The 25,494-nt window shown below is 39.7% G+C and overlaps 1 protein-coding gene across 1 annotated transcript; it reads left to right on the forward strand.

Moving 5' to 3' along the window:
- Positions 1-228: 228 nt before the first annotated feature.
- On the forward strand, positions 229-25,472 carry LHFPL6 (LHFPL tetraspan subfamily member 6). Its single transcript, XM_015818700.1, has 3 exons — positions 229-804; positions 22,561-22,659; positions 25,354-25,472. The coding sequence occupies exons 1-3, from the start codon at positions 408-410 to the stop codon at positions 25,470-25,472; spliced, it is 615 nt and encodes a 204-aa protein (XP_015674186.1). The 5' UTR covers positions 229-407.
- The last annotated feature ends 22 nt before the right edge of the window (positions 25,473-25,494 follow it).

Genomic DNA, 25,494 nt, shown 5'->3' on the forward strand with positions numbered 1-25,494 from the left:
GGGTTATTGGATTGGAACAAGCTATTCTTGCTTGTTGCAGTTTCCATCCTGTATTTCTTACATTGCCGCCCCGCCCCAGCTTAGCTTCATAGCGAAACTTCATTTTCATCGCTGCTTTTCTTGCCCGCCTTCCCCATGTTGAAAGAACTCATGATTATTTACCTCATCTTGCTCCCTTCCTTAATGCTTCTCGTTACAATTACAGCTTCCACTGGGGATGAAGAAGTAACAAGAAGAAGTTCCATCTCTGCCATACCAGGAATCTTAAGGATAAAAGAAGTGAGTTTGACAGCGCTTATGGAAGATTTCCTTGGACTCCAAGGTTCCTGTGACTGAGGAAATACCCACAGATCTGCAAAACTAGTATATCAGGTGGCGGATTTTGTTCCAAGTTCCTCTGGGTCATCATGACTGGGAAAATGGCCTCTAGCCTGACTTGTACCGGAGTGATCTGGGCCTTGCTTTCCTTCCTTTGTGCTGGAGCCTCCTGTGTGGGTTTCTTCATGCCTTATTGGCTGCTGGGTTCTCAGCTGGAGAAACCAGTCTCTTTTGGCACTTTCCGGAGATGTTCCTATCCTGTTCGAGACGAGAGCCGCCAGATTACAGTAATGGTGGAGCAGTGTGGACGTTACGCATCCTTCCAGGCCATTCCGAGTGTGGAATGGCAGATCTGCACAGTGGTGACCGGTTTGGGCTGTGGCCTCCTCCTCCTAGTGGCCCTCACTGCACTTATGGGATGCTGCGTATATGAGCTGATCTCCAGGACGGTGGGCAGGGTGGCTGGAGGCATCCAGTTCTTGGGGGGTAAGTACCTGCAAACTCCTGACCTTGGAACCAATGCCCGCCAGCACAGACACAGTGCCTCCATTGTTCTTGCTGAATCAAATTCTTTCTTATATTCATTTTTCTGCTAAGGCCAGCCTCTACAAAATGGGAGGGGTGTATTTATAAAGGAAAAAAAAAGACAGTGAATGGAATTTCGAATGCTGAACCCTTTTATCACAGTATTGTCATTTTCCTGTGGGGAAAGAATTGTTTCAGAGTTCACTCTAATCTCTTGTCCCTGAAGTAGTGAGATTTTCCACCCATTACTTGCAGGGAAAGAGTACTTGACTCATGTTTGCCTGAAGGAAGCCTTATTGTTTCGGTGAGAACACAATACACCACAATTCTAACCATTTATACCGAACAGAAAGACCACTGTATTTCTTGGAACATCCCCTCAGCTGTTTATATTAAAATGGGAAACATAACTTATTAGAAAATAGATTTTAGATTGGCGCTCGGATCATATTTTGAAAGTTATTCTCCCTTCCCCAAAGTCTGCTCAAGTCTCGGAAATAGTTTCCTCTAGTTTATTGTTTCTGGCATATGGTTTTAATTCAGATTTTTCCTTTGTGTGTGTCTGTGGCTGGACTCCCTCTTTCTTTGTGTGCGTATATTTGCAGCTGTTTTCAATTCTATCTTCTGCAGCTGTGAAGGGGGAGAAAAAAAGAATTACGTAAGAAGTCAGATTTTATGACATTTTGCGAGGAGGTAACGCAAAGCCTCCCTTGAGCTGAGCCAAACTTCTGGCTATTACAGACACATCCGTGCAGTTTTCTGGTCAACAGCGTAGAAGTGATTTTCCATTACCTTCTCTGGCATATTTTTTTGACTTCCCCAATTTTGCCTCCAGCCTTGGAATACCCTGGTGATGTGTCATCATAGCACTGATGATGGTTTAAGCTTGCTTGGCTTCCAGATCTGGATACCTTTGGCCAAGTGCTGCCCCCTGCTGAGATGAGCTTATGGGAACTTTGTTTTCTGACAGTGAGGTGATGGTGGTAGGAATGGAAATGGCTTGCTGATAATGGTCTTATCTCCTCCCTTCTAAGCATTCTGAAAAAAACCCCCGATGTTGCAATGCAGAGCTCATGGAGTATATCAAATTTCTATTCTGATGGTATAAATTAAAAACCAGGATCCACAAACACTGGCTGGCAGTCAAAGGCCACGATCCCAAATCCTTAATCTCTATACACCGACACCAACAGCACCAGTTCGATTGGAGCAACATAAAAATCATCGGTCATGCTATCAGCCGCCATGCTCGTGAGGTCATCGAAGCCTGGCACTCCTTAAGCAGTTCCATCAACAGACACACTGACCTACAACTAGCCTACGAACCCCTCAGAATCCAAATCAACCACATAGTCAACCAGAGATAGCAATGACCCTCAACCAATTTATGCAAGCCCCCCCTGCCACCAGCAATTCACCTCCCAATGACCCTGACCGGATGTAACCTCCCCATCACCAAACTCACTGATGACTCACACCTGACCTATCACAAGACCCATCACAGACCCTCACGTGACACCACCACACCTGAAGCCCTTATAATCAGAATAACACCATCATCCCCTAAACCAGTGATGGCGAACCTTTTAGAGACCGAGTGCCCAAACTGCAACCCAAACCCCACTTATGTATCATCGGGTGCTGGGTGGGCGTGGCTAAAGGATGGGTGTGACCAATTGGGTGGGTGTGGCTGCGGTGGTAACAGCAGACTGGGTGGGACTGAAAAGTTCAATCAATCAGTTCTAACTTTGTGAGATCTTTTTTTTCTCCCATGAGAAGTTGAAATTGATTGATTGAATCTTTTTTTTTTTTTTGCACACGGCGGCGGAGGCCTAAAGCGGAAAGATTTTATAAAACCCAGCTGAAGGCCTAGGACTGGGGCGATGATGCGCGTGCCCACAGAGAGGGCTCTGCGTGCCACCTGTGGCATGTGTGCCATAGGTTCGCCACCACGGACCTAAACTCTGCTGAAGATGTTACCCAGCCTGGTAACAAAACATTCAGAAACCAATCCACAAGCTTGGAGAACGAACCTTCACCCTCATCCTATAGCCGAGCTACAGATATTCGCCACTATTGCATAAGTTAATACTAGTGGTTACCTCTGCAATTTCTCTTTAAAGCCACATCCATCCAAACTGGTTAAAAAAGTATGAAGATATAGGATGAACTCCACTGTCAATAGAAAATATTCCACTCACCTAATTTTTTGGGATTTCTTCTTTTACTTTACAAGCATACTTGTCAAAGTGTATTGCGTGGTAAAATAAATTAATAATAAACTAACACAAACTTGGTGTAAATTCAGTTGGACAGTTCTAATTAAATTCTAATTAACTCTTCCAAATGACTCTTATGGAAGGAGATAAAATTAGGTACAAATTTCACACATGCTAAAATTAATGCTGAAATGTGTAGCAAGTATCACTTATTTTTCTTAATTAGGGAAAATGTACTCAGTTAACTATGTTTAAAATAATTATAAGCACTGTAATAAAATAATTCCCAAAGAAAGGTTTTAATCTAAACATAACATATTCATCTCTCTCCCAGTTTTCTCTCTTTCTGCCAAATAAATTATTTATTTCAGCTATTAGTGGAAAGACTTTTGAGAAATTTACATAATATTCATAATTAGCTTTGTTTAAATAAAAATGAACCTGGTAATATACATTTTTCCATTGACTGAGGGTACTGGAAAACTTCCTTCAAAAGATTCTAATGTGAAGTCTTTCAGAAAACTCTACTAACAAAGAAATTGGATGTTTACGCAGTAATACCTGCCTGCTTTTGAAATTAATTTTGCCCTCATTTTCTACTACCGGTATAACGTTTGATAATTCTCTGTACAAGAGTTTCATTTTGTGGCTGTTTTTATCAAATTTCATCCTTCTTATTAATGAAAAATCTTACTCTAACAATTTGCATTTGTCTTGCAGTACATGTCTTTCAGTAGCTACAGTGAAAAGTTTTGATGTAGTCAAAAGAATTGCAACGGTAGTTCTTTGCACTTATCTGTATAGTATATAGTGCCAATTTAGCAACTTGATTTTTTGTGTGTGTGTGTGTGTGTGTGTCAGTGAAAAGCACTAGGAATATATGTTAAGACAGTGAAAATCAAAGAAAGCATACAAAGCATTAAATGCTTTGTATGCTTCACTGTGAATTGGTGTAATTCAAATCTCTTTTATTATCTTATCAGTTATATGATTAACATTAAGAGCTCTGCTGTCCTGTTTAGTTGACACATTGAAGAATAACTTCTATTCCAGAAAACAGATTACAAATTCTGGTTACTTAATGAGGTTGTGAATGTTGAATTGGGCACTCCCTTGCCCAGTTGCCTTGTTCTCATAACAGTAGCTGGACAGTGCTATTCTGTGTCTTGCTTAGATGGTTGGTGGAGAGGAACAAGTTGCCCCATGCAAATTAGTTAGTATCCTAGGATCCTTCATTCAGCAGCTTAACAATGTGACAAGGATAGCAAACATGGCAACTATAACTACTAGCCAGACAGAGACTATTCCCTCTAGTTGCAACAACAGGGACAGACTACGCCCCTAGCAACCCTGGGCTGGAAAGCTCCAATCAATAGGCCCAACTTGGACAGCAACTCAAACGGATGACGCTTAACCCCTGGTTTCCCCCTTCCTTTAGGGCAATGGCTGGGGCTGAAGATTTTAAAAAAAAAGGCCTTTTGTATGATGTACTCAGCTTTTGACTTGCAGCTCCATGGGGGCAGAGTGACCAGGGGGAAACTTAGGCTGAAACTTTGAGTCATGTTTTGACACTGAAACAAAGATAAAAAGCACCGAGAACATACAGAACATTTTGATATGTAATTGTGCAGAAGGCACACAACAAGTGAACTGTGGAGAAATAAAATATGCCTTTTTTAACCTCGTACAGAAGGACTCTGAAGGGAAGTTACGTTTCTAAGGAAAAATCTAACCTAACAAAAAGAAAAATTGATTTAGTTTATTAACATGTAGCTTCCCTGATATTTTATGGTAATGTATGATTCATTCATTCATCATTTCTCTTTGCTCCCCTTTTTTAATATGTAAACCTTTTTCAGTCTGAATTAAATTTTGTCCTTACTACTATCCAGCCTGCTGGCCAGTCTCTATGAAGAGCAGCACTTGCTAAATTACTTCATAAGGAAGATCCCCACTGGAGCCAGGATGCAAAGAAAGGGCCAGAGGCACAATTCCTGGGAACCCTGTGTTTAATAAAAAGCAAATTATGCTTGTAGCCCAGGCATGGCCCATCCCAAAGGTAGCACATTTCACAGATTTAATAACAGAGTGAATAGCCAGCTAAAAGCAATCCGAATGGATGGTCTCTCCCCCACATGCTGTATTTTGTAGTACTATTACATTGGCTGTTCTTAAATCTTTTATGGAATGGATTGGCAGGTCATTTCATGTAGAGAAAAAAACATTGGTTTGATGTATACCTGCTTCTCTGTTCAAGGTGGCTGACAACATTTCAAACGAGACAGAATATAAAAATAAGGATTAAGATCAACAATAAAAAACCCTAAAACCATAATGACTGCGCAGTCAGTTTTGTAAGGTATTTAAGGCTAGAAAGGTCAGTGCCAACCTCTTAAATGCTTAGTGATTTGCTCTTCTTGAAATTAATGCCACAGCCTATTTAAGGTGTTACTTTCTCTGTGCTCAGTTGAGGAAAATTCCAGTACTGTATCGTTTTTCGTTTGGGGAAATTCTTATGACTTGGTATAATTAATTTGGAGGAACATATTGGAAGTTTTATTATATCCATTAGCAAGTGTGACTGTTCTTGATTTGCTCAGTCTCTAAATTGGTTCGTCTTTCTCTCCTTCTGCCTATGGAGATTTTCAGTCATCCAGATCATGGTTGTTCCAAAAGTGCTTTTTTCAAAAGACAACCCGACTTTGTTTTTCCTTGAAGACATTTCGCTTCCAAAAGCTTCCAGAATGAGAAGTGAAACATGTTCAAGGAAAAACAAAGTCCAGTTGCCTTTTGAAAAAAAAGCACCTTTGGGTTTCTCTCCTTCTCTTCAGTTACGATTCCTAGTCTTTCCTTCTCTCCAAATTCTTTGCCCTCTCCCAGCTTTATCCTCCCTAGTCTGATCTGTCATTACTTTTAAGTCAAGTGTGTCTAATAGTAGAACTCAATAATGTTCAAGTACAGCCTAAAATACAGTGGAGGACTGCAGCCGAATGAGACCCAAAAGTCTGGAAAATGTATATGATTGTAGCTATTTCTAAAAGACTTGTTCCTGCACCTTCAGATTTGAAGAGATGCCAGAATCTCATTCACTTCCATTTTCTTTTTGATGTATTTACCTGACCTCTGTTATGAGAACTAGGTGGGAAATGATATCAATTTTTCAACTTCAGATACATTATTTGTGTACCACGTGTCAGGGATCAGAGTCCTTTGCTTTGAAATAATAAAAGAAAATGGGGTATATAAGTGTAATTGATCCATTGGGAAGTTCCCTAGCAGCGGAAATAAGTCAGTCAGCTACAGTAGTCCTGAGGCTTATTATATATAAAACAAGCAACAAACTCCAGTTCTTTTCTGCAAGGTTAGATGTTTGTCTTAGGAATTCCCCCATGGCTCATTAAAATGTGTCAAAGCAATGAAACTCACACAGCCCTAAATTCTGTTGCTGAGGTGATCGTTGTTTGTTATTCATTTGAAGTGTTTGTCTCTGTTATACTATATTTGTCTCTCTTTCTTGCTCATCACATTTTGATTCTGCAGGAGTTTTTGAGCCAATATTTTCCCCAATGTATCTTACAACAATTAAAAATCAGTGCATGGTGACTATGGAAGGGAATTGTGCATGATTGCAAATGTAACCCACACCTTTTCCTCAGGCTTTACAGACAAAAAGACCAGGCATATAAGCGATGAAATAATAGGAGAAATGGAAAAAGACAGGAGATAGCAAAATATCAAATGTCTTCCCCTGAATCAAACCTTTCCTAGTGTTGCCAGTACAGGTTGCCAGCAAATTCTGTCTGCACACAATGTTGTGAGTTACAAGGCAGACAACCACGTGTTTAGCATAGTCTTTGGCGCAAACCTAGCATGTAAGTTAGCTTATTATTCAATTTACAAAATAAATTAAGCATTTAGATTAATTACACAAATTACAGTGTACAGTGGGTGTGTGATGTGAACATTGACTGTATTTTCAAAATTTCTTTTTTTTTCTCTCCAGTCCTGCCTGGACTTGCAGAGAGACAGAGGTGAAATAGCATGAATAAAGCATATGGTTAATTTTATTTTGTGAGTAATAGAAATCATGTCAAATTAACACTTTTCCTTTCAAGTAAAAAGCTACCTGACATATTCAGCCTGCATTTCATACACTGATATGGAATGAAAGTGTATTACTTAGACTTATGAAGTTTATGAAATGTATATTATTTAAACAATATTGCTCAGGGTTGCTCAGGTAATATTGTCTGTTATTATTTCAGTTGGTTTTCTCAAATCTCTTAAAATATGTTCTTGGTGAGGTTGAGTAGAAGTCTCTGAATTATTTCACACGTGAGTTCATTTATTCTGTGGTGTTCTGCAATTTAGGCACAGCCTGCAGTTGTTATTTTACAAATATTTTTAGCTCAACTAAAAATATTTTCCTTTTTCCTGATTCCTTTTTAAATCGTGACTTGAGTACCATGTAAATCTCCTGGGCCACAATACTAACTAATTTCACCAACAGAAATGACTAAAAGGTAAACCTTTGGGGGAAGGTAGGACTGGTATGTAATTGAATGTCAAATTTATTTACAGGTTCTGGATTCTGTCCAGGGAATGCATGGATACAAAAACTAGCACAAAAGAAAAAAAAAATAGGAGGGAACTTTCCATCCTCCTACAATCCATACATGGTTCAATCTGAAAATGATAAATCAGGCAACATTAAATTGAAATTAGGTGCACTTCCTCACCTTAATACTAAGTGCCATCTCGGTGCAATCACCTTCCTCTTATCAAAGGAAATAAGCTTCTGTAAACTTGGTGTATAAATGTTTATGAAGGATCCATTTAGGCTGCCAGAATACTGCTGAGCCCAGGGATGACCGGGGATCAAAATATCTGATCGATTTTGTTCTACCTGTTTTCCTGCCAATCAGCCCATTGTGATCTAGTAGCACATTCCTTTGAAGATGTTCTGCTTGCCAAGAATTCTATGTGCAGTTATCCAAAAGAAGTTCTCTTTCAGGAATCCTTCCACAAATATCTCCCTGCACCAATTACAGCGTGATGCAAATCCATTTTCTAGCACCAGGTTGAAGTCATCTGCTCATGCAGGCTTTCTGTTGAATTTAGGTAGCTGATAGTACTGATTTTAGTTGCTATCACTGCTGCCGTTGGTCTCGCTTTCTTGTAAAATGAATTTAAGTTTTTGTAATGTTGTTACATTATATCTCTGCTTTGGGATTATAATGATTTTTTTTTTTAGCAAGGAAACGCTTACTAGGAAATATATTTGGTATGTCAATTGGACTATGGTCATAAGGAAGCACATGAATTGGAGAGCTGTTTGCTTTATTTTTCTTCCTGAAGTTCAGTGTTTCCTGTTCAATTCTTGTGTATGGCATATAGAAACGTTGGTCAACATTGTGTGCTTTCTCTTTCCATTGTGGGGAACTGACATATCTTTAATCAAGTTCCCAGGTATACTTCAGGTATATCTTTAACAAATCAGCTGTAATGATTGCTCAAGTGCTTAACTAACAATTGCTCCAGTAGAAGGAACAGTGCAAAGGTTTCCTACCTGATTAAGCTTTCATTAGTTTTTATTATGGGAAATTTTCTTCAAACATTTTAGCCCTTTTCTCTTTTCACATAGTGAACGACAGATGCAAAGTGTCTGAAAAAATACATACCAGCTCAATATTGCATTGAGTTAAAAATAAGGCTAAAGATTTTATCGCCTTCCATGTTTCATGAGAATGTGTGATCTATTAGCAACATCCCTGGGCGCCATAAAACATTTCTGACAAAGGACTTTTTTTCCAGTCCCCACTTTTGCACACATGGCTGAAAGCTCCTTTTCCCATTTATGTATTTATTATTTCGATTGATATAGCCACCTAGAGTCATGTATTTGTCATGTGTGAACACATTCCCATGAAATGTGAGAGATGATAAAATATTTAGTCATATGTCTAACGTTCTAAGAAATGGAAAATGATAGATTAATCCCTCGCAGGCTGTCATTAGTCCACATCTGCAGACTATCATTCATGTTTCCAAACTGCCAGGAGTAGAGTTTCCTCTCATTGCAGAAAAATAGCAGGGGATCATAATAATCCCTTGCTTCCCTTTCCAGTAATCATATCAGCCAGCTTAGGCAAGGGCCAGACGTGTGTTTGGCATTCGTGCTTCCAGAGAATATTCCTCGCATCAGCAGGCACGGCTTTGATATAAATGCCGAACAACAATTTGTTATCCTAGACCTAGAAAATCATTTCTTGGAGTACTGCACACAGGAAGCTCTTGAGTTAGGGCCATTCGTTGGATGACAGTTCAAAGTTACTCCTCATAAAAAAAATTATTTACAACCTCTCCTTGAAGTTAGGACTGTCAACACCACCCCTGCAATTACAGGATGCAATTTGGACACTTGGCAACTGGCTGGCATTTAAATACCGGGTTCAGCATCATGCAGTTACGTGATTGTGGTCTGCAACCTTCTTAGCTGGTTTCCAACAAGCAGTGCTAATTGGGGAAACTGGATTCGCTTAAAAACCGTGGGGACTTGCTTAACAACTATGGTAAAAAGGGTTGTAAAATCAGGTCTGGTCAGGTGGTGGCTGGCCTTGTGACCACACTGACTTATGATGGAAATACCAGTCCCAATTGTGGTTGTATGTTGAGGACTAACTAGAGTAGCCAGAAAATGATCCAGAAAGTTAGCTGGTAATCGTTTATGTTTTTTTACATTTGTGCCTTAGACTTCAGTTGGGCTTCTAGGACTTAGTCAGTCATTTTCTCTCCCTTTCCTCCTTTCCTTAAAACTGAAATACTAGATAGATTTTGTTCAGAGACATAGTTCTTATTGTTGCCAAATTTGGAGGTTCTTGCTAGGCAAAAATGCTTTCCCCCCCCCTTCTTTTCTAATGTTGGCAGCTCACCCCTCTTTCATAGTTCATTAGTTCCCTGGGTAGCTTCATGTTTAAAACGAGGAGGTACAGATGACTTCTTAGTGTATTCCAATTTTTATTATATTTTTCTTAAGGTAATCGTGAACCATGGATGGATTTAAAACACATACTGTAGACACCCGCGCATGATGTAGCTTTGTATAAATCTAACAAATAAAATGCCGTTAAAGTTCAATATTCTTTTGTTGGCTAAACTCCAAATTCTAGATAACCAGTCCAAATGGGCAAATCTTGCCAATTCTTTTGAAAGCAACCTAGAAGGAGACAGATTTTAGCGAAGAGGCTTTAGGAAATTGGGGCAGGGAAAAAGAGCCATCAATAATACGTTGGCATGTTCTGAGCTTCCAGCTGAAGATTTATGGAAGACAGCATTGTGACAGAGATTGACAATCAGGAGGTGAATTCTGGCCAGTGTAGTCTTTCTGGACAAGGACAGGTTGTGAGATCACCCACTACAAACAGTTGTTCCTTGTGAGGAGACTGCAGGAACTGAGGTTTTTTGGTTGACTCATGAGTCAAGCAGCTGGGAGACAAGGAATGTCAATTAAGCACAGTCGTAATGCACCCTATATGAACACAATGCTTGCCAAAGTCCCACTTTCATAACCATTTCTGGATGTAATCAATTTACAGCTAAAGAGAGAGTTTCTGAGTGGCAAGATAAGAGTAATCCACTTGGTGGATCAGCATTCTTATTGGATTAAAAAGGAGGGAAGTAGAGGGGGCTTCAAAGATTTAAAAATGTTTAGCAAAAGACTTAACCTCTGCACAAGTTGCAGATACTGAAACTACAAGAGGGAGATACTGCATTAGTGGATAATGTGGCTATGCAAAAAATCATTTTATCAATATTATTCCAATTTGCATAAAGGACAAGATATTTCTCTGGAAAAAATAGATGAATACTTTAAGAAAGAAAATTTACATAAATTTATGAATGGATCTGACTACATGGCAGGGGGAAGGGTTGTGAAGCTTTAAAAAATATTAAAACTGGAAAGATGATTGGGCTAGACAGATTACCAGATTCTTATTATAAATACTTTGCAGATGTCTTTTATGACCTTTACAAAATACAGTGAATTCTAGTTTACAGGGAGGAAGGATGTCAGAGAGCTGGAAAGAAGCCAATATAGAATTAATATAAATGGTAAAGAGGGACAAGATTTTATTTTAACAAGAAACTATGTAGATAAATATAATTATTGAAAAATACCTACAAGTTTAGAACAATTTTGGCTGATAGGTTGAAAATAATTTTACAAGAATGTATTGGGTCAATGAGGATCAATATGTATTTTTACTTAAAAGACAGTTACAAAATAATATCAGAAATTTTGGAGTACTTGGAACAACACAACGAAAAAGTAGCATTGATTTTCTTAGTTGCAGAGAAGGCCTTGGACTGGGTTTTTGAAGGTATGAACTTTAGAAAGAACTTCATAAAATGGATAAGATCAATCATAATTCAAAGAAAGTATATAGTTGTAGAGATCTATACATAATGGAGATCTACCAAAGTCTTGTGAAATACAAAAAGGAACAAAGCATGAATGCCCATTGTCTTCTCTCTTGTTTATTTTACTCCTTAGAATATTGAATCGAGATATAAGATAACATGAAAGAATTGTGCGAGTAAAGATTATAAAAGAATCTTATAAGTTAAGGGCTTTTACAGATGATTTGGCTGTGGGGACAGAACAAATTTGCACTTTGTGTTATCTTCTGGCTGGAAGACAGCATGTTAAAACAGTTGTCTGGAAGAACCCTGGAGTAACAAAAGGTTTTTTTTTAAAAAAAATTCCTAATTATTTGCAACAAAAGCAACAAAATAACTCCCCACCCCCAATAAGTTGCTGAAATGAAAAAAAGCCTAAAGCAACTCTTTATGCAGATATAGGAAACTTCTGACCGATACTGCTAGCAAACTCAACAGATTACTCCTATACTGCCTGAAGGATCTCAACTTAAGTCGTTTTCACTGTTGTTGTTTTTTCCACTTCTGCTTTGGGGAAATTGCTAGGTGAGCCCTATCAATCTATTTACCATCTACCCATTTTTTCCCCTTTGGGAAAACTTCCAGTGTTCAATGCAGGGCATAACCATAGCCCTTGTTTAGAGCACTTTTCTCCATGTAGGAAGATACTCGGAATGATTACTTCAGATATTCTACATGGAGCATGAACGTGTTCAAATATGCAAAAGTCACTTGAAGAATTCTAACGTCCTGATTGTTAATGAAAGTCCCTGGAATTCCTTTACTGAATAGACCAGGGGTAGGCAACCTTGGCTCTTTTATGACTTCTGGACTTCAATACCCAGAATTCCTGAACCAGCCATGCTGACTCAAGAATTCTGGGAGTTGAAGTCCACGAGTCATAAAAGAGCCAAGGTTGCCTACCCCTGGAATAGACAGACATCTCCAGGTTAGGGAATAGCATCCTGAGAAATGAAATATTCCATTTGTAATTTTGTGGATATTGCCTATTTTTAATCTCAAATTAATGCTCACTGGACTTTCTGTGCCCAGCTAAGTTGCAGCACCAAGCTGAACTTGAGCAGTCTCAAAAAACTAAATGAGGTGGGACCTGGTTAGTTCTTTAATAAAGCAGATTGGAAATCAAACTAAGGATCTGTTAAAAACTGTGGAAGAAGGAAATGGCAAAATTACTTCCATATTGCTGCCAAGAAAACAGTGAAACCTGTGACATCTCCAGAAGATAAACTTCATTTGAGATTCTAATCTTTTTTGTAAACACGCTCCAGTTTCCCCAATATTAAAACCGCTGACAGATGATTAGGCGTAAAATATTGAAAGAATATCCCAACCCCAAAGGATATCCCACAGTAGATCTGCCTGTGTTTAAGATGCCACAAGCTTCTTGTTATTTTTCGTGACAACAAATCTTTATTCCTACAGTTCTGTACACTACCCAGAACCACATGGCAGTTTTAAAGCAAACCATTGATATTTGGGAACGCTGGGATTTTACACAGACTCCCATTGTCCAGGAGCAAGAAAACGAGCCACCGAAAACAGAAAGCTTCCCATTTCTGTTGCACATGAGTGGACTGATTCGGTCTGCTGTCTGTGATGAATGTATGCAATCAACTGTATGTATGTTCTGCCCGTGAGGCATTGTCAGAAGCTTCAACTTGTGCGGATGAAATGGGGTTGGCAGAAACAAGCAAGACCATATTTGGCAGTCACTGCCCTGACCATCCAGTTTCCAGGCACAGAGTCAGGGGTCAGATTGTCCTCTATAAGGCTCTTGTGAGTTCCTTTCTTGTGTTAAATGAACTTGCTTCCAATTCTCTATCAGCTTTTCCCTGTCTGGTCTCCTGTGGAGGCTGCAACATAGTTGATCAAGGAAAGGCTGATCAAAACAGAATTTCAAGTAGAGCTAACAGAGTTTTGATGGCTTTGGCTTTGTGAAACACCCTCCCAGAGGAGCCCACTTTTTTCAGGATTTCAAAAGGGCTAAAACCATCCTTCTTTCCTCCCCCTGTTAAAATAATTGTCTGGGTTGAACATTTAATTGCATTATCAGATTGTGCTCCTTATTTTTGGAATGTGCACCTCTCGTTAGAATGATAGGGGTTTAATTAGTTATTTTAGATGCAGCTTGAGAAGAGCAATGCGGTGTGTAACCTTTATTATTAATTTAGTGGATTGAAAAGTCTTGTTGGGAACACTTGGTTATAAAACTTCTTTGTGAACAACGGTCACTTGGGAAGTAAGCATTGCTCTTTGCACAATATTTAATCATTAGGCTGCGGGCCAACAGAGGCGTTTTTTTAAATAGAGTCCTAACATTGCTTCGCAAAAAATAAAGCTCAATTTAATGGTAGCTTGGGTGTCAGTGGAGCTTTAAAATAATCAATTCAGCAATTACTGGCATAACCTTTATCCTCAAATGCAGTTGCTTGTGTCCCTCACAATCTATGAATATATATTACTAAATTAATTCCTGCTTTCTTGGACCCCCACTGTTCAGAAATAATTGTTTCAATAATAAAGAGTTACATTCTTGCAGCTGCATCTAAGCAGCAGATCAGATAATAGCTAGGTCACTTCTATCCCCAGGCCATGGATTCTTGCCAAAGATATTGTGTGTGCTATATCAACAACAGTCAATGTTTTCCTGTTCAGCTGTAGCTAAATTTTTCATGAACCCTGGGCAATTTGCCTAATGAAAACAGGGCTGTCTCACAGGCTAGCTTGCAGTGTTTGCATGCAAATCTTTAGCAAGATCAATGAGAAAAGAGAGATAAACAATTCACTTTGGATATTTTAAAAAAATTGGAATTGAAAAGGCGCATGATGCTTAAATGGCCTTAAGCTGTGTGGTTAGGCTACTTTGAAGGGTTAAAATAGTTTTACAGTGATGATATGGTTGCATCAATTAAAATTGCATAAAAGTCAAGGGAAGACACTTCTAAAAAGAGCAGAATACGATTAATCCTTGCATACAATTAAAATTATGAAAAATTGCTTTTAGAATTCTGATGAAAGCAGAATGCATAAGTTTATTAGCTTCTGCCTTGAAAATCCATTGCAACTATGTATATTCCTAGGCTTTTTGGTAAAGACCAATATCTTGCTGCTTTGGTTCTGCCTAACAAAGAGTGAGAGACACATTTATAGTATAGTTCTCAAATCATGCATGCATTTCATGCACAGTTGAATACAGTAGGATTCCAGTTCTAAATATCGTTAACATCAGCTCAAGATTATTTAATTCTGAAACACGTGCATATATTTTGAAAGCTATTCCACATAAGGAATCTATACATATATAAGGGAACAACAACATTTTCCTCCAGGGCATCCAGTCCAATTTATGAACTCTCTCAGGACCTTTTGCATTATACTTTTTTAGTCATAGCAAAATGTGACTTGTATTTTCCATTCCTTTCCTGTGTGATTGATGAAGCTTTCACAAGCAAGTATGTAGCAGCTTGTGAATAACTGCCCTAAGAAGGAAGACTAGAACAAGAAACAGATCTTTCCTAATTGTACAGAGAAGACTGTGTTTTTGTGTGTGCATCTATATCTGTGTTTGTATTACTAGCTTAGGAAAGGATCTACATATCTCTCTTTATAGTAGTCGTAAATGTTGTGGGCAGGTAGAAGTTTGTTCAAAGGATTATACAACATATGTTAAAACAATTCTACTAACACCTCAAGAGAGAGCATGTGAGCGTAGATGTTAAATAATATCTACTGCTTCCATTTCATCAGGATTTGAGTCCAAAGGAAGGTATAGACACCCCTACTCATTTTATACCCTAATTTTTGAGCCTGTATAATTTGTCGATACACATGACACATGGGCAACCTTAGACATGATGATGCCAAAATAATGTAATGTGCAATGGGACATCATGATGTAAGTTATGATTCTTGGTACTTCCATTGTCACATGGAACACAAGAACACAAAAGATAGACTTGCATTCTTTCCCATTCAGCATTTCCCATTTCCCGTTTTATGTACAGTATTACAGTTTTTCATTATAAATAATGAAAACAATGCAGTGGCATGCAGACCAAATCTTCTGAATATCAATTCCTATGTTTCATGATTATAACAAACACCATAATCTTAATACAATAGAATCTTATTGAAATGCATTTTCTGCATTTCCTGCATCGGATGAGGAGAGCACATCTTTCTCCTTCTGTCCTGGCCACTTTTTACAGAGGCACAATTGAGAATGTTTTAACAAACTGCATCGCTGTTTGATTTGGCGGTAGCAGTGCCTCAGATAGAAGAAAGAGAGAGTGGTAAGGACAGCCGAGAAGATTATAGGAAGCCCGCTTCCCATTATTCAGGAGACTGTTTATAAGCGCTTTGTGCTTAGAGCTCAAAGCATTGTTAGAGACCCCACACATCCACTTTACAGACTGTGTCTGTTGCTCCCCTCTGGGAGGAGGTTTCGAAGTATTTCCAGCAGGACTACCAGATTCTGTAACTGCTTTGTTCCCTATACCATCCATCTGGGAAACTCGCAAGATTCGTTTTTCTCGCCATGTACATGGATACATCCAAACTAGACTATGTTGTTTCTCTGTGTCATAGAATATATGTGGGTATATGCAAAAAAAACCTCCTGTCATATTTATGTAGTGTATTTTGGATGTGGTGACCCTTTGAGAGCTGTACCCAATGAAATTTCATTTTAATGTATGCCGATTAGTGTATATTTAAAGTGACAATAAAATCCTGTTCTATTCTATTCTATTCTATTCTATTCTATTCTATTCTATTCTATTCTATTCTATTCTATTCTATTCTTTGGGTCATCTCTGGGTCTACCTCAGTTTTGAAAATGTCTTTGAAGATTTCTTAAATATCTTTATTGTATCAATTCTATCTCCAATAAAAATGTGGTCTTCAGATAACAAAGATCACCAACACTTATTTCCTCACATTTTAAATAAGACTACGACCTTCTTTCTCTACCAGTATACAATCAAGCACCAGTACACAATCAAGCACTGTGCTACAATCAATAAATGAAAAATTAGATTGAATTGCTGACTCATTCTAGTATGTTCGATAGTCAGGTGCGCTCCTATGCACTATTAGTCAAAAGCCAGTACCAGTCTTATAGTCCAATGTGCACATTCATTATCTCTAGGATTTTAGTCTTAGTCTTTACTAATATCACTTCAGGCTCCAGTGGAACTGTAATATCAATTATATCCTTAATAATATCTGTGCACCTGTTCCTAAACTAGCTGAACAATGCCATCCTTTAAAATAGGACACTATCAGCAAATTTAATTAGTATATCCCCTCACCCTAGTACTTCATGCTGGCCAGCTGAGGGTTTTTAATCATTTCCCATCAACTTTAATCATTCCCCAAAAGGGAATAGTGTGATTATACGTATGTATATCATTACACTATTCCCTTTGGGGGCAAACTATGTTTTTCCAAGTATAAAAAGGGAGAAATAACAAGCTGAAAAATCTTAAATGCATAAGAAAAAGAAATGCAGGTAGTCCTTGGGTTACGACCACTTGTTCAGTGTCCGTTCAAGTCATGCTACGCTGAATGAGGAGACTTCGGACTGGTCCTCAAAAGTTCTGGAAGTAGCACCATCCTTACAATCTTATGATCATTATTTAGCCACTTGGCAACCAGCTCTCTCTTACAACGTTTGCAGCATGATATTGTGGGAAGTCAGAGCCCCAGAGAAGGAAATATTAAAAAGGCAGAAAGATATTTTTCCTCAAAAAGGATTTTTAAAACCAAAAACCAAACCTGGCATCATCTCTTTGCCCCAAGCAGGAACCAGCCCTATAGAAATGCAGATGTAAGACCATCAGGAAGGTTGGAGCCAGGAACTCAAGAAGACAAAGAACCTCTTAAGAGTCATTAGCCCCATCCCCAGGAAAGCAGATGACTTTTGGGACATAATATGACTAACCATTACCATCAAGTAATACCAGAGAGGCACACCTGGGCTCAGGTCAGAATACGTGACACAGGAAATAGCCTCAAAGTTCATGCCACAGGAACAGGAAGACTTCCAAACAAAAAGCTAGAGAGGGTATAAAATGCTACTGCCATGTGCTCACTCTCTTCTTCTCTCCTCTGCTCTTTCCTGAAGAACCATCTTTCTGCTTCTGCAATAAACTGTAACCATCTTCCCAAAGCAGTCGCCATGTTGCTTATTTAATAATAATAATAATAATGATAATATTCCCGGCTTGGATGAACCAGGATGAAGACTTACTTCTGACAATATAGTCAAGTGATCACAGTCTTGCAATCTTCTCCGTTGGCTTCCCACGAATAAAGTCAACGGGGAAGCCATCAGGACCTGTACGTTGCTCTGACTCCTGATGCTTTTTCTCCAGAGGATCCCCTGGGTGAGCAGGCAGCTGCCGAGTTGCACCAAGCTGCAGCAGCAGCAACCCCCCCCTCCATGCCTCAGGTGCACCACTTGCCTTCTCTTGCCTACACTTTCCGCTGACCTGCCTGCAAGCTGCCTAAGAGAAGCCTTTCGTGATTGCGAGTTGCAATTTCTTACTGGCTTCCTGATTGCCCCTGCTCGTTGGAAGCTGGCAGGAAGTCCCAAACCTCAGTCGGATGAGATCCTTGCTTAACTACCTGTGATCCTTGCTTTACAATGGGAACAGGAACTGCTGGGATTGCAATCACTAAGTGATGTGGTCACCTGATATTTGCACTTCATGTCCACATTGCTTAGCGACAGAATTTCCAGTCCCAATTACTGTCATTAAACGAGGGCTACCTGTAAAACAGCTAGTTTATACTTACCCCATTTGCTATATTATTCCATTCCTTTCTATTCTTTCAAACTACCAGTTTTGGCTTCCACCAAATCCATATATTGCTTTATATGTTGCCCTTTGTTCGTTAACCTTTTGAGGATTGTATTAATTTGGCCATGATTTTCTCGTAACTTAGGTTTTAGGTTTTAGGTTTTATTAAATTTATACCCCGCCCTTCTCCTGGCGGACTTCATTTTCCTTCCCACCCATTCATTCTTCTTCCCTAAGTTTATTTTGTAATTTAATCTTTATTCGTTCAACTTGAAACTGGACATTAATTTGTGTAAACAAGATTAAATTGCTGTTTATTGTATGGGATAGCTTAGCCAGTGGTTATTTCTTTACATTCTTGAAGTTTATTTCAACAGGAATTGCATGTGATTTACATGCTATTCCTTTGTTTGAATTTTCATGAAGTTCTCCATATGTTGTCTGACCTTTAGAAATGGTTCTTTTTAGTTATTTATGTTCTTGCTGTAACTGAAAATACTGGGAACAAACAAAACAATTTTCTAAATAGCTCTTCCTGTATATAAGTCTCTCTTTGTACTATTAACTGTTTTAATTATGATTCCACACTACTAAAGAAGATTTGTAAGGAAATATCTTGGGGTTTCTGCCATGAATTCTGCAATAACCAGAATTCTGCCATAACCAGTTAAAATTTAGCTTCTTTTTAACTTGTTTTTCCACGTTGGGGGCAGCTGCTTCATCCATTCATTTAGAGCTTGAAGATGGATTACATATTACTACACAGACCCATACCCATAGAAGATGACTTTCTGCACTCCTAATTTTTTTTCTTTTAATACCCCTGTAATCCAGCAGCCCCCAACCTTTTTGGCACCGGGGACCGGTTCTGTGGAGAGAGGTGTTTCCGCGGACCAGAAGGGGCATGGTTTCACATGCTGCCTGCATCCTGTGGATGGGGCTTCATTTGTTTGCACAGCCCAGTTTCTGGCATGTCACGGCCCGGTACCAGTCCACTGACCCCTGGTGTAATCCTTTACATCGAGATGGCATCAGAGCGACTGAATGGAGCTCAGCGTTTGCTGGCCAGATGCCCTTCCTGACACCTACGTGGAGTTTGCAGCAGACAATTACTCATTGTGCCCAGAGAGAGAAATCTCTGCCACCACCTAGGATCAAACCCACAGCCCCCTGATTGTGAGGCGAGAGCTCCACCTCTAGGCTACCCCACCGCTCTTCTGCATTCCTAAACATTTACAAATAATTTAAAGTAAGTGTACTGCCAAAGTGAGATTTTCTACAGGTAGTAGAACTTATACCATTTGTTTAATGACCATTTGAACTTACAATGGCACTGACAGAAGTGATTTATGACCGGTTTTCACACTTATGAGTGATAGCATCTCCATGGTCATGTGATCAAAATTCGGACACTTGGCAACTGACCTGTATTAATGAAAGTTACACTGTCACTGTCCTTTACCAGATAAAGAAGCTGCCTTATCCACTATCAGTGAGATTTCCGATGTTTTGCTAAGGAAATGTACAAAGAAGTTAGCAAGACATTCAACCAATTTTTGATACCCACACTGATACCCACACTAGATAGTTGATTCTAAAGCTGCCCAGCTTCATTTTTAATCACATCCAGGATTTACAATGCCTCACCCTTCACAGAAGTTCCTGTGTTCTTGGGCTGACTGCCCTATTAATAGAGATGCCGAATTCTGTTTTGTCTGCAAAAACGTTCCTATGGTAAAACCAGAATATGCTAAGTGGGGGGGAAAAAAATCCAACATATGAACCTACAAACTTGTACACATGTCATTTGCACCAACCCAACGTATTCATCCCAGCCACATGACCAGTCTTTGGACAACACTGGCTCCCTTGGCTAGGAAATGGAGATCAGCACTGCCCCTTAGAGTTGGACTCAGCTGGACAGGGGAAACATTTGCTTTTACTTGTAATCCTCCATTGATGACTACAGTTGAGCCCAAAATTTCCATTGCTAAGCAAGCAAGTTTGTTACTGAATTTTGCCCCATTTTGCAACCTTCCTTGCCACAGTTGTTAAGTGAATCACTCAGTTGTTATATTAGTAACCTGGTTGTTAAGCAAATCTGGCTTTCCCAATTGACTTTGCTTGTCAGAAGGTTGCAAAAGGTGATCACATGACCCCGGGGAGCCTGCAACCATCATAAATGTGAACCAGTTGCCAAGCGTCCGAATTTTGATCACGCGTCCACGGGGATGCTGGAACAGTCATAAGTGTGAAAAACAGTCACAAGTCACCTTTTCCAGTGCCATTGTAACTTCAAAGGGTCACTAAATGATGGCTGTAAGTCAAGGACTACCTGTCCTTTTTTGTTTTCACATTGGCACGAGCTGCTGTATTCCTCTGACTTCTTCTGTGTATCCCGTTCTCTTCCGGTTCAGCTGCAGGGCAGTTCAGATTGGAAAACTTCCATCCTGAGTCCCAAAGGGCTCAGAAGCAGATGGTGTTTTTTTTTTTCATTTGAGGAACTCTTGTTGAGTCTCCTGGTCTCTAATTCCACAACTCATCAGTAGATTAAATCTTATGGATGCGTATGATTTGAATTTTGCCATTCAGTTTCTAGTCAAGTTCACATCTTATTAAAAAAATGTCCAGCTTCATTTCTTTTGCTTATGTGAGCAGTCTACTACCCCAGAGGCTTGCCTCATCCCATCCACGTAGCCTCTAGGCTCAAATGAGCCATTGTTCTCCCATCCCACTCACCCAAGCAGAGAGACTACACAGCAATCTCTAGCCATATATGTAGCTGTCTGGAACAGTGCCTGGTTACAGAATGATGGTGCCATTACAGATTTCAGCAGTTTGTGTTTAAATGTAAGAAGAAAGAAAGAAATACTGATGGCCAGGAGCCCTCTTCTTCTTCCTCCTCCTCCCACAAAACACTTGAAAGGAATGACCAGTGATAACCTGTCTGAATAGATTTATTGATTTGATGTTAAATACATTGCTGTTTACTGATGGCGGTGCCTAAGGAATTGCTTCCAAGAGCATAAATTAAAGCACCGAATACACTTAGATTTAGATTGTGTGGGAGTTCTGTTTTTATTAAGTTCTGCCTTTATTGTGTGTGGGGGGGGGAATACTTTTTAAAGACACATGTACATGTATTCTTAGGTGCAAACACCTCTGAAGAATTAATCAAAGATACCAAGAATCATAAATGCATGCATAGGTGCTGGGAAGGTTGAATAGCAAAAATAATAATTATATACAGTTGATAGGATAACGTCTTCACTTGGATTGTTGACATGTTCTCCTTTTCAACATTTGCATTAATCTTTTGTGGGCAAGGAATCAGAGCAGCCTCAGCAGATAGCAATACTTGGTTGACCCTGTCTAGCCTGAGAAGCTAAGCAAGATAGAAACTGGGTCATATTTGATGGGAGCTGCAAGCTGGACTTACATAGATGTACCCATAATATCACCTTGAGATGAATTAAACGTGATGGAAACTCTTAAGCAGACATGTCAAACACAAGGCCCGGGGGCCGGATGCGGCCCGTGAAGTGGTTTCATGTGGCCCGCGAAGCCATCCTGGAAACAGTGAGGGAACGGCCCCCGTTGTCTTGGCCCTGGCCCAGGCCTGCCGGGAGCCAATGTACAATTTTGTGGTGGCCATCTATGCTGAAACACATTCAGTCTTAGCTCCACAAGGCTGTCTAGAAACAGCGAGGAACCAGCTCCTGCCGCATCGGCCCCACTCCCTGGGTGCATGCACCCTTGACGCGAATGATGTAGAGCTGACCACGCCCACCCAGTAGGCCACACCCACTCCATCCACACCCACCCAATAGGCCGCACCCACCCTGGCCACACCCACCCGGCCCCCTGAGGGCAACCGCAATGCTGATGCGGCCCTCAATGAAATTGAGTTTGACACCCCTGCTCTTAAGATAGAGCAGCAATTTGGTCTGATATAATTTTTCTCCCTTCCCCCCATTGCTATCAATATAGCACATGATATTGTTAACTCAAATACTTTAATCTTTCTGTAAGTCCAAAGATGAACGTTATATTTGAACTTTTCTTTGTTTAGTAGAGAAAAAGTTAGAGCACTCAGTAATCCACTCTTTTCTCAAGGGTCCACCAACTGTGGACACAGAGACAGGGAGAATATGAGGTCCACCACAACCTTCATTCATGCCATTCATTGACTATAGTCCAGCTAAAAATGTGTTGCTTTCTTTCACCTGTAGGTTTGTTGATTGGTTCTGGGTGTGCTCTCTATCCTCTGGGCTGGGAAAGTGAAGAAGTCAGACAAGCCTGTGGCGATCTTTCCGACCAGTTTGAACTAGGTGAGTAATCCTAGTCCTATGGAAAATGGCCTTAAGTGAAATGGATTCACAAATGCTCAGAGCGTTCACAAAACAAAACCAGAAAGAGAAAAACACAGAGTTAAGAATGAAAGACGTTAAGAAAGACTCTTCATGTTTTTTAAAGAAATGGAACAGCTGCCCAGCCAAAATCTATACCTATGACTAAAGTAAAGCCACTTCAGAGGCTTATGCCTACATGCTAGTTTAACTGTGGTTTGGTCTTGGCTGTGTTTGCATAACATGCTAAGATATAAATCATCTATAAACTGCAATTATTGGGTTTGCTTAAATTGTAAAGCAATAATAATAATAATATAAGTGGACAAAATTTCCATCTTTTGATTACAAGAGGCCACACAGCGTGGATCTGCACATATAGTCTGCTGACTCATCCTAAGTCCTTGGGGAAAAATTCATTGCATATGAAGGTCAACACCAGCTACAGAGCTGGCAACTGTGATTTCATATTCTTGTGTATATAATTTTAAAAAACCCATTATGGTTTAGACCATAGTGCGAACTGCATCCTTAAGTATATTTTCTTCCCTAATTTCTGCCTGCTCTACTACCTTAAGTCTGTGAGTCCTCTAGACTGTTAACTTTAACTCATGTTGAAATGGTCATCCTAAGTTGAATGTGGGGATGCTACATACAGAAATAAAAAAGGATTGGGTCCCCCAAATCATAGTGAAGTAGAGGAAAAAGTTTCCCCCCCCCCTTTTTTCAGATGGTCCTTGATTCGTGAAGGTATACCCAGGCGCAATCTAGATAAGGAAATAAAATTCATTTAATGCTATATGCCCAGTATAACTGCTCTATGTTGAATCCCACTTGGGGGTTACTTTAACAGAAAGTACAATTCATATATATTTGCCCAGACTTTCTGACAGGGCACTCTAGATGAATGGCAAGTCATCTGGAACATGATCCTGGTTTGCCCCAGTTACTTTGTATAAATAACCAAGAAGCATTAAGTCTGTACAAAATGATGGAGATCTGAAAAAATAAGTGTCAAATGTAGTCTAATGTCCCTTGCTTGTGTGTCTGCCTAGGTGCCTTCCTTTTATGGTTTTAAAAACCATGGATAATCACATTTCACATGCTGCTGGCAGCTTCCCGAATGAAAGGCAGAATATAAATTTAACAAACAAACAAAACAATGAAGGCTAATTTATTCTGTATATAGCAGTTGTCTGGCTTAGTGCCTGAATTCAAAAACCTTTGACTGTTACCTAGAGCATCTGGTTTCAATTATTTAAAGTAGGCTTTTTCAAATATTTTTCTCATATATCTGAATATTTATATCTCTTCTGCATTTCCCATTCTCCAGAATTTCCAGTCATTGACAAATTGATATATGCAGTATTCATTGAAAGGAAAATTACCTTGAGTCACCTACCCCTAAAAGGAAGACTAGAAAGAAAGAAAAAAATTAATTACCCTCAGATTTGCTAATCTAAGACAGCTTTTCTATTTTTATAATGTCAAAACTATTCAGGAGTGAAAAATTATTTCTCCAAATTACTAAAATATTCCTAGGAAATGAAGTAGATTGATGATTAAATACACATGTTATTAATGTAAATGTGTTTAGTAGGGCATGTATTTCTCAGAAGCCGTTACTGAGAGTCTGGGCTACACCACCATTTCAAACCAACAACATCGTCACTTTCTCTAAATCCTTTAATTCAACATCACATACATCTAGGTCGGTATTCATTGCTTCTTCCTCTTCTCCATCTTTTATTGTTGCCTTTGCAAAGCTGGGCACTTTCCTGCACTTTGCCCAGTTTAAGAACATTTTTCCTACCTACTTAACAGCTCTTCTCAGCATTAGTGAGCAAAACAGTCTGATGATTCATTTCAAAGGTTAGCCTTAGTCCAGGGGTAGGCAACCTTGGCTCTTTTATGACTCGTGGACTTCAACTCCCAGAATTCCTGAGCCAGCCATGCTGAGGGGAAAGGGAGAGGTTTCCAAGCTGAGCCATGCTGGCTCAGGAATTCTGGGAGTGGAAGTCCACGAGTCATAAAAGAGCCAAGGTTGCCTACCCCTGGCCTAGTCTGAATAAGGAACCAGGTGCCTTTGGAAATCTCACTAGTGGCCAACACAAGCAACTGTACCCTCCCATCCCATAGGCATTTATGTCCAAGTACGGGAATGAAAATTGTTCAGGTTCTCCCTGTGTCATTTGCCTTATTGCCTTTAGAGGAAGCTTACATCAGTCCAGATTAAGTAATGAATTCAGCAAACTAAACTAGGTTTATGGGCAGATATCTGGGCACAGTTTTTGAATATAAAAGGAGTTTTTAATCCCTAAAAACTCGAATGAGTGCCTATTTTTATACAACCTTCCAAACCCCTAGGCCAGTGGTGGCGAACCTATGGCACGCGTGCCAGAGGCGGCACTCAGAGCCCTCTCTGTGGGCACACATGCCATGCCCGAGATGGTGAGGGATTGGCCCCCGCCGCCCTGGCCCTGCCCACCTACTCTGCCATGACCACTGCGGCCACGCCCACCTGGCACCCAGTGATAAATAAGTGGGTTTTGGGTTAAATACGGCATCAAAATACTGCTATTATTCCAGTGATGGTGGTGGTGGGGAGAGTGAGAAAAAGAAGACCACACTTGCAATAACACTTGTCTCTGTTTGTGTCTTTTGTCTCCCCTGTAGGCACCTGTGAGATTGGCTGGGCTTACTATTGCACAGGAGGAGGAGCTGCAGGGGCAATGTTGATATGCACTTGGCTGGCCTGTTTCTCTGGCAAGAAACAAAAACAATATCCTTATTAAAGCCAGAAACGAAACAGAACAA

The sequence above is a fragment of the Protobothrops mucrosquamatus genome, unplaced genomic scaffold, assembly GCF_001527695.2.
Source record: "Protobothrops mucrosquamatus isolate PMUCROS unplaced genomic scaffold, P.Mucros_1.0 scaffold778, whole genome shotgun sequence".
NCBI lineage: Eukaryota > Metazoa > Chordata > Lepidosauria > Squamata > Viperidae > Protobothrops > Protobothrops mucrosquamatus.